The sequence below is a fragment of the Sorex fumeus genome, unplaced genomic scaffold (genome assembly GCF_029834395.1).
Source record: "Sorex fumeus unplaced genomic scaffold, SorFum_2.1 ptg000044l, whole genome shotgun sequence".
Classification (NCBI taxonomy): domain Eukaryota; kingdom Metazoa; phylum Chordata; class Mammalia; order Eulipotyphla; family Soricidae; genus Sorex; species Sorex fumeus.
In genome coordinates this window covers 12597267-12609997 of record NW_026606101.1, presented here as the reverse complement: position 1 = coordinate 12609997, position 12731 = coordinate 12597267, and the positions used below count along the sequence as shown (strand labels likewise).

General features: G+C 48.0%; 1 protein-coding gene across 1 annotated transcript; it reads left to right on the top strand.

Moving 5' to 3' along the window:
• The first annotated feature begins 1682 nt into the window (after nucleotides 1-1682).
• Nucleotides 1683-7988, top strand: LOC130030299 (BPI fold-containing family B member 1-like). Its single transcript, XM_056121547.1, has 6 exons — nucleotides 1683-1789; nucleotides 2667-2816; nucleotides 3481-3562; nucleotides 6434-6497; nucleotides 7485-7567; nucleotides 7888-7988. The coding sequence occupies exons 1-5, from the start codon at nucleotides 1683-1685 to the stop codon at nucleotides 7547-7549; spliced, it is 468 nt and encodes a 155-aa protein (XP_055977522.1). The 3' UTR covers nucleotides 7550-7567; nucleotides 7888-7988.
• The last annotated feature ends 4743 nt before the right edge of the window (nucleotides 7989-12731 follow it).

Genomic DNA, 12731 nt, shown 5'->3' with positions numbered 1-12731 from the left:
AGATGAGCCACCCAAGGACCCTCACCCTCCTCTGGGTTCTGCTGACACCCACCCTGCTCAGTGCCCACCTCAGCCCGGAAGTCATCCAAGAGCGTGAGTGCCGCCAACCAGGCTGGAAACACGGGGCAGCCCTCTAAGCATGGGGTGGGGGTCCCCATCCTTGAGGCTTTGCGAAGCAGCGGGAACCCCAGCGGAGGGGAACTCCTTGTGTGCACAGGGAGAACTGCTTCCTGTGTTGCTAGCCCAATTCTCCGGGACACGTTTGTGGATGGTTATTGCATTGGATGTACCGGGAAACTGCTTTGGGAAAGTGTTCAAGAATGAAGTGAGATCCCCACGGCTGCCCTGGGAGGTGACAGCCCAGAAGCCTTGGAGAGGAGCCTGGCAGGGCCTGGGTGGCACCCTCCTGGGTCCCGGCACCCAAGTATGAGGGAGATGTTAGGGTACCCTGGGCTGCTTCCAGGTGCCAGCTCTCCCGAAAACTGCTGTGCACATGGCTGGTAGCACCAGCTTCCAGGAGCAAATCTAGCTCAGCCCAGAACTGAGCACCCCTGATCCCAGACCAAGTTCTCACTTCTCCACTCAGTGCCATATATCCCTGGGAGAGCTCAGAGAATTGAAGCAGGTGGACTGTAAAACAGTTCCCAAATTGGGCCTTGGTATTTCCAGCTCCAGGCTCAGGAATTTTTGCTGCTGGCGGGTGGCAGGGCTCCTGGATGACAATGCTCCAGGGGTGAATGGTCCCAGTGAAGGTTTCACTTAGGTACTCAAAAGACACACTTGCACAGTGGCCACCTGAGGATGGATCTATTCGTGCCTCGCTGCTCAGGTCCAGGTCCCAACAGTCCTTCTACCCTGGACCTCCACACCCCGGCCTCCTAGCTACCTCTCCTGCTGGGCCCTAAGCCTGGATTCTCCATCCAGGACTTCCCCAGAAGCTGAAGGACCATGATGCCAAAAGCATCCTCCAGGACCTGCCCCTACTCAGCGCCATGTGTGAGGAGCCAGCCAGAGACCCGCTCGCCCTCAACAGGCTGCTGTGTTCTGCACTGAGGAAGAGGCTGAAGTAGGTGTAGCAGAATCACTCATGCTGGGGCTCTGCCCAGCTGCACCTGGCCAGGACACACTTGGCATGCTCAGTTGATCGGTCACCAGCATCCTGTTGCTGAGCCGAGAATAAGGGAGTCTGCAAGCCCTTTCCCTCAGAAGCTCCAGGGAAGTGGCGATGACCAGGAGAGAGTGGGGGATAGGGACTGGGGGGTGGATCTGGGGCAGCCCCAGAAAGCCCCAGGTAGGAGCGTAAATAGGTTAGGGGAACCGTCCAAGTGAAGGGGCCAGGTAAGTTGGGGGCTCAGGTTCGGTGGGAGAGATGGGCTCATGGGGCAGAGGCAGAGCCAGCAAAGGCAGCAGGGTCCCAGAGTCTGGTGCCCAACCCATATCCAGGAGAGTGGGCGGGCAGATCTCTGCGGACCCTAGAGCCCCCTACCCCTACCCCCTGCTCTTTTCATGTGAGAGGGCCCTGGGGAAACAGAAAGGGTGCAGGGTTCTGCTGGGAAGAGGTAAGTGCAGGTGGTGTGAACTCAGATGCTGGTTAGGCTCCAGGGAGATGAACAGGTGGAGAAAGAAGCTTCTGGGTGAGCCGAGAAGGTCACAAGGCAGCAGTCTCCTCTCTCCCATCCAGGATGAACATTGCCTCAGCCCACATTCTCCAGCTCCAGACGCTGACATCAGCTGACAGCCAGGAGCTGACTGTCAAGATTCCCCTGGACATGAAGGTTGAATTGAAAATGTGAGTGTCCTCGCCGGAAGCTCAGAGAGCCTTACAGAACCCAGTGGGACACTCTGGGAGCCATGCAGGGTGTGAGGAGTACAGCACTGCTCATTGGCTTGTAAAAATCCCTCTGGTGGTTGTTCATGGAGTCAAGTGGGGTTGTCAACCACTCAGGAAGAGTCAGAGAAAGCTTAGGCTGGTGAGGGCCAGGAAGTGGCTAGAAGTCCTTAGAGGTTGGATATGTTTTGAAGGAAAGTTGATACAAGATTCCCTGATGGACTGAATGTGTGAATGTTGGGAGGGGAGAGGGGTGGTAGGGAGAGATGGAGGGAGGGAGAGATTGTGTCTGGTATAGTCATATCCAAGACAAGATGGCGGGGATCATGAGAGGAAAGTTTGGGGTTTGGGCAGGTTGAGTTCAGTTTTACATGTAAATCTGAGACAGTGGCAAGACTGAGTCCACGGGGGGCTGGAGGAATAGCACAGCGGGTAGGGTGCTTGCCTTGCACAAGACCAACCTGGGTTTGATCCACGGCATTCCACATCGTCCCCTCGAGCACCACCAGGAGTAATTACTGAGTGCATGAGCCAGGAGTAACCCCTGTGTATTGCCAGATGTGACCCAAAAAGCCAAAAAAAAGAAAAAAAGACTGAGTATACGGGGTGGACTTGCATTGGTGTATGTTTAAAGGCTGCTGACATATGTAGAGGATTTAAATTAGGGAAAGAATCCTAACACCGAGCCTGGCCAAGTGAGGTCAAACTGTGGGGCCTGGAGGAATGGGAAGAACATGGCAATGAGTGAGGTGGAACTGGCAGAACCAGGGTAGGTGGACAGAGTTTGCTCCTGCCTGGGGCTGGATGGGGCTTACAGAATTGGCTCCTCCTCCCCCAGGCCCATGGTCAAGAACATGATGAAGCTCCAGGTGGCCATGGAGGTCAAAGCCAGCATAAGAGAAGAGATGACTGACAGTGGCGAGAAAAGCCTTGTCCTGGGCACCTGCTCTATCAGTGAAGAGAACCTGCACCTTAGTCCCGAGGACAAGTGAGTGGGGCAACCTGCCTGGACCCCTAGTGTCTGGGGGTAAAGCCAGGCTATGGTCTTGCCCCACTCACCAAGAGAACACTGAGGATAAAGAAGGAAAGAGATTTTCCATCCGAAATCTCAGTCAGGGAGTCCCTCTAGGGAACCTGTGATGCAAAGTTCAGGGAATCGAAGCAAAGGCAGTAATGGGGTTGTGGGGTGGGTGGGGGGTGTAGATTTTAGGCAACATCCCAGGAAATGGAACAGAGAGTGAAAACAGGTGTTTCTCGGGCCCTCGCACCATCCTGAGGCCACAGGGACAAAGATGTGACCTTGGTGTCACGGCAACTCTAGAAGGCAAGTCATCTCTCAAGCTCATCTCCCAGGCCCACAGAGAGATCAGAACAGGCAACAGCCATAGGTGCAGAGTACACGGCACACGGGAGTTGTGCAGGGACCATGGTGCTCCTATAATGAGCCCAGGGGGCCATGCCAATTGGCCTCGTCCAGCCCCCTCCCTGAGAGCCCCATGCCCATCTGCCCTCTCTAAGTCTCGTCCTATCAGGCTTGGTGAACTCCAGCATGCTCCTTCCCTCCCTGACTCAGTTTCTTCCTCTGTAAAACAGTGGGGAGGTCTCAGACCATCTTTGACTCCTCAAACAGCTCACCTTCTCCTCTCTTGAAGTGTCCCGTTTCTAGTTCGTCCTGTGGTCAACAAGGTAATGAGTCTCCTGACACCGGCTCTGCCCAAGCTGGTGAAAATACAGGTGAGTAGAATGAGGGCCCCTCTGGCCTGCAAACACTTCACCCCCTCTAGAGCAGGGGCAGAACTGCAAACTGGTGTTAGTGACCCAGGCTTCACTCAGTTACAAACTTTAGGGCCAGGAGATCTTTCTTTCGTTTGGGGATGCCTGAAATGTCAAGGTCAAAGATCCATCAAGAGGCCCTGAATAGGGATGTGCTGATAAATGTTAGAATTGACTCTGGAGGGGCTAAAGCCTGATCTGGAGCATTTACTGGTTTCCTGGGGTGAATCTTCCTCCAGAGACAGTTTCAAGCAGCAAGTGGGCTGTCTCTGAACAGAGCTAGGAAGTGTCACCCCATAGCACACTTCTCAATAGTATTGCCACCATGCAGACACAACCCATACAAGAGGGCCCGTGAGCAGCCATAGTAGTCAGACATTGCTGGAAGTAATGAGTCTTAGCTTTGCATTAACTTTGCTTCACTGATTCATATGTTTCACTGAAATGGTGATATACAGGTTTAGCCCCCTTACGCCCACTCTGACATTCCTGACAATGCAGCAGTAGCACCCATAAACTGTTAAGCGTGACTGAGTGACCCTAAGCCTGGTAACTCCGCACTTCACAGCTGTCCCTCACCAGACATTTTGTGCTTATCAGTCTCATTTCTTTTTCCCCTAAGCATCAGAGGTCAACGAAACCATCAACATCCCTGTTAATTCCAAGATGTGATCACAACCATGAATATTCTAGGGCAAGAAGGTCTTAAAATTTTTCCATCACGACCTTTCTTTGCTCAAGACATTTTTATGCAAACTTGGGTATATAGGTTTTTTGAAAAATGAAACCATTTGCTATTACTTTATTATTATAATTTAAAATTAAATTTTTAAAATTTATTTAAAATGCTAAATAAATGTATAGCATTTATTGCTATAAATTATAATTGCTATTATAATTATAATTGCTATGTTTAAATTATAATTGCTATTATAATTTATGCAGCTGGAGCAATAGCACAGCGGTAGGGCATTTGCCTTGCACGTAGCCAACATGGCCAACCCGAGTTCGATTCCTCCGCCCCTCTCGGAGAGCCCAGCAAGCTACCGAGAGTATCTCACCCGCACGGCAGAGCCTGGCAAGCTACCTGTGACATATTCGATATGCCAAACACAGTAACAACAAAGTCTCCAATGGAGATGTTACTGGGCCCACTCGAGCAAATCGATAAGCAACGGGAGAACAGTGGACAGTGACATTATCATTTATAGTAATAAATTATAAAGAAAAGTATCTTAAAATAAATTATTTTTGTGACCCCCCCCATGTTTAATTATGCAACCCCAAATGGGGTCATAAAACTAGGATCAAGGCTTCACAACAGCTTATCACTCAACTAGCACTTTCTTATCAAAAGGTTGTTGTGAGTTGAAAAGATGTTATAGCAACTACGACTGGAGAGATAATACAGTGGATAGAGTGGTTGCCTTGCGTGTGATCAGCCCAGGTTAAGTCCCCAGCATCCCATATTATCCCTGAACATTGCCAAGAGTGATCCCTGAGTGAGTGCAGAGCCAGGAATAACCCCTGAAGATCTCTGAGTGTGGCCCAAAGACCAAAAAAAATTTATAGCAACTAAAATGAGTTTAGGGGGAAAGAGCTATAATCCTTTACCTTAACCATGCAGCTGGTCTTCTGCACAGACTACCAACTCCCACTCCACAAACTCAGACTTCCAGAAGCTGCATTTTGGGTTATCTAACTGGTGTCCTTTAAGTCTTACCTATTTTCTGTGTTGTTATACAATATATCTAATCATTATGCTTCATGCCTTACTAGACATTCCAGAGAAACTTCTTAAAGAAATTTGAATGTCAATAATTTCATAAAATGTGGCTTTTCTGATATGCTATAATTTCATTTTTTAATTGCTATCATTTAAAAGTTGGGTGCTGGCATTATATTTAACAACTAAAAAATGTGTTTTCTTCTGGAAAAGATGGCACAAACTTGGCATAATATCACTTAGGGCTTAGAATAACATCTGATTTTAACTGAAAAAAGTTAATGTTGAAAACTATAAGAAAATGCATCCATCAAAGATCATGTCTCCTTCCATGAGTCACTGGACTTGATTGGTTGTTTACATAAATGTTTAACTGACCGTGAAGGGGAAAGTGCAACATATCAAGTTTTGGAAGGAGCCCATCTAGACCCTGGGAGCATAAATAAGTGGACCCATCCAATTGCGTACCAGTATTGCAGAGAAAGCAGGAATAAGAATGAATAAGAAAGCAGAGCTCTTTCCAGAGATTCATTGACAATAAGACTGGGTGAGGCTTGGTGCTCTAAAGGCTTCTAGCTCCTCTGAAGAATAGCGGGAAAGGGAGGAGTCACACCCAGCAATACTTCTGACTGTGCTCAAGGATCGCTCCTCTCCTGGAAGGGATCTAAGCAGTGTGACCACTCAGAAGGCAAGATTCTTCCCAATTCTACCCATCAGTTCTCTGAAGTATCTTAGCGTGTAGTAGGGTTGGGTCCCCGTAGTGGACTGAGGAAGGTATTTGTGAGACAGCATCCAGAGATGCAGGAATGGGCCCCATTCCTTCACAAGGGCGTTCTGCACAAAGCCAGGTCACTAACAGCCAGGACAGCTGACAGATCTGGACAACCAGGGCATCAACAAGAGATACAAACATTACTAAACATGTCCTGGTGATACCAAGTGTATGGGCAGCTGGGATGGATGCAGGGAAGGGACATACCAGCAAGTTCTCATACTTCAAACCATAAACTGGCTATCTGACCACAGCTGTGGGGGTCCTGGCAGGCATAGGTTACTGAGGTCATCGAGGTCCCTGGTAGACAGACCTTGCTTTTGTGTTGTTACAGCTGTGTCCTGTGATTGAAGCTGCTGTTCAGGATCTACGAGGGGGCATTCAGCAATCTGAGACATGTAGGTGCACTGCTCCCTCTACCCCTTCCCCATACTGCTCCACTGGCTCTGCCCAGGGAAGCCCCTCCCAGCCAGGCCTGAGCAGCCTGTGGGTGCCAGCCTATCCCCACATGATCAGACAAATTCATCTAGTGACTTCATGGGCATCAACCAAGGATAAGTGAGATGAGTCAGTGGGTCCACCATTAGCACAAATTCAAATCCCAGTTCTGATACTGATTTACTCAATAGCCAATAGAAGGGTAAGTCAACTTTCTTTTCCATAAAGGAGGCCTGTATCACCCCTGCTTCACAGGATAATGGATGTATGGATGGGTGGATGAATAGATTCACAGATGATCGATGAATGGTGACCGGATGGATACATGCATTGATTAATGGATGGTTGGCTGTGATTTGGATTTGAGTCAACTTAACTAAATACCAGTCCTGAGCAACCTATCAGGCTGGTATTACCATTATGCCACAATTTTAAGGGAAGAAACTGGAGAGGTGGGAGAGACTGGCTAAAGGTATTGGTTCTTGAATGGGATTCTCAGAGACTTGTCTGACTTCCAGGAACAACACAGGAGAATATGGGATCGAGACCTTTTGACCACCCTTTCCATTCTCAGTCCAACAGGCACCCACAAATCAGGGAGTGAGGTGGGAAAATTCATAACCTACCGCATTCACACCTGACTTTTCTCTGTTTTCTTTGAGAGAAAAACCTCCAGGCACACATACTTCTGCAGTGGACAGCAGGGGCTGCTCTTGGGAGTGCACGAGGCCAAGGGGTATCCTTTGGAGCAATTAGAATCCAGTGCTGGAGGCAGAGGCTGAGGGAATGAGGTCAGGAGGGTTCTGGGGACAGAAAACAGATAAGCAGAGGCAAAAGGACATTCTGAATCAGGCATGTGAGGTCCTGAGTTCCCCTCTATAATGATGAACCTGCACTCAGCTGCCCCATTCACCAACCCTACCATCTCCACCCACATCACATTTCAGTCTTTTCACCAATTGATAAACCAGAAAGGCCTGTGGAACCCAAGAAACTGGAGGCAGCTTCATGATCTCTGACCAGGGTCAAGGTATATGAATGAACACCCAATTCTACCCCATACTCCATACCCCAGAAAAAAATTCAGCTGCCTAGGACTGATGGGATGAATCTGTCTTTCATAAAAATTCTTGCAAAATTGTGGTGATTCGTTTAGCTTAGAGTCAACAGACTCCTTTGCTGTGACTCAGTATTTCCCCACACCCTGTTTCTCTGACCTTCAAGATTCTGTGTAAGAGATTTCAGGTCCATCGTCCTCAATGACAGGGGTTACCTTGTAGAGAATAAAGCTGTACCATCCACAAAAGTTCTTGAGGCGAAAATCTCCTTTGACTTTTCTCTTCATTCCAGGATGCCTTTGTCATCACACCAGCCTCCTCGTGAACCCTGGACCACCCTCCTCATTCAGTGATATTGGATGGGGCCACCCAGGGCAGGAAGGAGCCCAGTGGGGCTATGGGAGGCCACGGTGTCAACTGTCTGTCCCTCTGCAATAAACAAAATCAGTCTGTGACATCTTCTGTCTGCCTGTGTTTCTGTCCCTACTTGGAAACCTCAGGGCCCCCAGTGGTCGGGTAGGGACCCCTGAGCCCAGCTGAGCTCTGGACTGTGCCCAATCCCACCTGGGCCATGTCTGAACCTTGTCTGGCTACATCAGTGACCCTGAGCACCACAACCAGGACCTGACCCTGCTGGGCTCAGGACAAGAGAGCTGCTATCCATCCTGCCTTCACTGTCAGCCTCAACACCACCTACAGGACAACCCCTTGGGGAGTATTTGTGAAAGGGAACATTTTCTCCTTCGTGTTGGTGTGGTAGATCCAAGATACTCTGAACAGTTCCCTAGTGTTGGAGGAACAATTTTTTCCCAATGAGCCTGGACACGTTGTGCACCGGGGTCCGGGAAGTCGTGGGGCCAAGGATGATAGGTGCGCAGAGAAACACCCTCCAGGAGCAGCTGATGGCTGTTCACTTTATTGACAAATACACACATATTTTATAGAGGGTCTCGGCTTACAGGAAGGTCCAATCAGATAAAGTTTAGCATTATGACCTCTCCTACTCTGTTTTTCCCTGGTCCAATCCCAATCAAGGCTAGATGCTAAGGTTAGGATGACCTGCTAAGCATACATGAAGTTCCTTTGTCTTTGGCACATGCGACTAGGAGGTTGAGTGAGGCTCAAGGTCGAACACAGCGTGCCGACACCCTGTTCTTGTCAACTTTGCCCAGATGCTCCCTCTTGTGAGGCTTTATTTCTGGGCCACTTTTCAAGGTCGGGTCTTATCTGCTCCAGTGCCCATCACCATGCTCCACAACCTAGGGGTGCCAGTACCCTGAACCATACCAGTACCCTGGGGACACCCCAGAATTCCGGCCGGGACCCCAAATGGCATGTTGGACTTGGGAGGCAGCTTCCTCTGGGACCTCAGTTTCCTTCTCTGTGCTGTGGGGAGAACCACATCTTGGCAGGCTATAGAGGGATGGAGTGAAAGACAATGGTGGCTGGGGCTGAGGCACTCAGGCAACGTGGTGGGTGGTGAGTTCACTGTCCAGAGGTGACCTGGCCTCACTCCAGTCCCTTCCTCTTGGACAGCAGGTGACAGCCATTGTCCCCCTGGCCTACCTGAGGCCACAAGGCTCAGGATGACAATGGGGCCCATGTTCCCTGGGGGACCAGCACACAGAGCCCTGCATTCACTCGAGGAATTGCAAGAGATGTTGATTATCTTTATTTTTCTATGCTTTATAGCAATCAACATATTGATGGTCACTGGTCTATAGTGTCATATTGTTTTCATGTTACATTATGGTCAGACATCTGTACACATTCCCACAGAGCCCGCCCCAGGCCAGCTCCTGTTTACTCCAAACATCTGACCCAGCACACCTGCTACCTGCTAGCTTCTTGGCCTTCTAGTAACCGGCTCTGTATGGCAGATTTTGTCTTCATCTCGGTTTGGTTTACTTTGCTCATGTGGTTGCTTTATTTTTTTAAATTATTGTAAGCTATTTTGTAAGTGATTCATAGTATTGATCATGATAGAGTTTCATGCATAAAACGTTCCAGCTCCACACCTGTCACCAAATTGTCCACTTTCCTCCACCAGCAACCCAGTCCACTTCATTTCCCCTCCATCGCCTACAGGGATAAGCTTCCTACTAAAGACTAGTTTTTGGTTTCTTTTGCCTGGTAGGCATTAGTTATCTCCTTACTATGTGTCCTTGTGTCCCAAATGTGAGGGAGGTCATTCTGTGTCTGTCCCTGTCCTTCTGACTCACTTCGTTCAGCAGGATATTCTCGAGATCCATGCACATAACAGCAAAGAGCCTGCTTTCATCTTGCTGCACAGCCAGGCAGCATTCCATTGTGTCTGTGTACCAGAGTTTCTTTAGCCAGTCTTCTCTTCTTTTTAATATTCTGCACATCAGTGGATCTACTCTCCTCGCCACTTCCAGACTTGTGTCACTTTGCCTAAAGCCCTCACAGGTTATGCTCACTGATTTCTCTGCTCGAGTCTCAACAGTCTAAGCATTGCTGACTTTACTCAACGACTGGTCTTGAACCTTGCAGGTACTTCAATGAACAGGAACTTTTTTTAATTGAATCACAGTGAGATACACAATTACAAAGTAGTTGTTCATAATTTGGTTTCAGTCCTATAATGTTTCAACACCAGTTCATTCATCAGTGCGTATTTCCATATTTCCAAGCATCAATGTCCCCAGTTTCCCTCCCACCCCATCCCCTCTAAGGCATACACTTCTTCTCTGTCTCTGTCTCTGTCTCTGTCTGTCTTTCTCTCCCCCTCCACCCCCTCTTGCTCGCTCTTGCTCTCTCCCCCTCTCTCCCGCCCTCCCTCTCTCTCCTTTTGGGCATTATGATTTGCAAGACAGACTTAAGAATTATCATGTATGTCCTTTTATCTGCTTTGAACACTCAGTTCTTGTCCAGAGTGATCATTTATAATTATTATTGTCATACTGCCCACAGGGCAGAGTCTGGCAAACTCCCCGTGGCGTACCCAATATGCCAAATACCAGTAACAATGATGGGTCTCATTCTCCTAAAGAGCCTTGAATATAATCTCAGGGCTAGGATGAAGGAGACATTACTGGGGCCTGCTCGAGGCAATTGACGAATAACAGGATGATGAATGAATGAATTGTCATACTGATCTCTTCTCTATTCTAAGTGCCCTTTGCCCCACACACATTTGTGGCAAGCTTCTTGCCATTGACCAGACTTCCTGGCCCCTCAACAGAAACTTTCTCACCTCATAAAAATTTCATCTTACAATTTGTATTGCATGAGTCCTAAACCTTGTCCCTAGTGCAGATATATTCCACTTTGTTTTGTCTAATAATTGTATTATCTTACCTTTAGGGCAGTGGGTGGAGTGATTAAAACAGCAGTTATTTATTCTCCCGGTTGAGAAATCACAATATTAGCAGAATCCACTCCCTCTGAAGGGTCCGGGAACTATCTTTTCCTCCCCTTGGTCCACATCTGGGGGCTTCAGGTCCTCCTAATTTTTGTTTTTATATAGACTTTGGCTTTGGGGCCATACCCAGCAGTGCTCAGGGCTTACTCCTAGCTCTAAGCTCATATTTCACATGGCAGGGATTGGGGGATCATATGGGGTGCCAGAGATCAAACCACCAGGTTAGCTATTCACAAGGCATGCTCTCTAACCACTATACTCTCTCTCTGGTCCTCCAGGTCCTCCCTTGCCTATGGCTGCCTTGCTGTAAACTCTGCCTCCCTGCTTGCATTGCTCTCTATCTTTCCTGTCTAATTTTGCTTTAGCACTTACAATTTTTATCTTCCTGGAGATTCTTGCACTTATTTTAAATATGTGAGCCTCCAGCTCGACTTCCCCCCATATCACAAGTCTGTTTTCTCAAGTCAGCTACCAAACAATCATGTTCCCACACATGGTTCCCTAGTTCCCTCCAATTCCATCTGTAGAGAGGTTTCTGCACCTGCACATATTTCAAATGTCACATCTTTGTAGGAGGCTGTTTTGTCTGCATGTTATTCTCTAGAGTGAATATTAGCGTGTGTTGAGTTCCTTCAAAAACCAAAAACAACATCTGGGAAATCTAGGCCTGCATCAGATTTGTTCGTTTTTGTTATGTTATCAATACAAATTTATGGCAGACCAATAACAAACATAATGTATCTTTAAAATGTATTAAAGCGGTAGATTTATATCCCTTATAGAATTTTAAAGTACAAATTGTGCTTATTGTTTGTTCACCTAGTCAAAGCTGGCAGTGCTCAGAGGGTCACTCATGGCAGTGCTCAGAGAACCACGCAGTGCTGGGAATGAAGCCAGGCCTCTTACAAGCATGTGCTCCAGACCAACAAGCTCCTCCCCAGGCCCTATAAACATCCTGAGCATGTGTTCAGAAACTGAGTCCTAAGAAATTCATAGGTTTTTTTTCTATAATAACATTATTCTCTTATCATATTTTGTGATTGGCATTGCCAACACTGACAAGCAGAAGGCTGTGATTTTTCAAGTGAATCTGAAATCCAAGTCTTCCTGATGTCCACCCACCTTCCTCTGTGGTTAAAGACCAGACTGATATAATTTTAAACTCTCTCTGCTAGACAGCATATGTCTCTGAAATTCATTCACATAGACCACTGAAGGGCTGGAGCGATAGCACAGCAAGTAGGGTTTTTGCCTTGCACACAGCTGACCCCGGTTCAATTCCTCCGCCCCTCTCAGAGAGCCCGGCAAGCTACCGAGAGTATCTCGCTCACACAGCAAAGCCTGGCAAGCTACCCGTGATGTATTCAATATGCCAAACACAGTAACAAGAAGTCTCACAATGAATATGTTACTGGGCCCGCTTGAGCAAATCGATGAACAACGGGAGGACAGTGCTACAGTGCAGACCACTGAAGTGTCTGCTGTCAAATGCTGTGCTGGTCCCCCAATTAATATGAGACTAAACAATGATAGAGCCATAATCTACCTATTTAGTCAAGTTGGTTATTTCTCTCTTTTTTTTTTTTTGGCTTTTTGGGTCACACCCGTGATGCACAGGGGTTACTTATGGCTCATGCATTCAGGAATTACTGCTGGCAGTGCTCAGGGAACCATATGGGATGCTGGGAATTGAACCCAGGTCGGCTGCGTGCAAGGCAAATGCCCTACCAGCTATGTTATCGCTCTAGCCC

Bases quoted from the DNA above. Each gene is read 5' to 3' on its own strand.
- LOC130030299 (XM_056121547.1), top strand. From the start codon at position 1,683: ATGAACATTGCCTCAGCCCACATTCTCCAGCTCCAGACGCTGACATCA. The intron at 2,817-3,480 runs GTGAGTGGGGCA...CCTCTCTTGAAG, and splicing joins CACCTTAGTCCCGAGGACAA to TGTCCCGTTTCTAGTTCGTC. The intron at 6,498-7,484 runs GTAGGTGCACTG...ATCACATTTCAG, and splicing joins CATTCAGCAATCTGAGACAT to TCTTTTCACCAATTGATAAA.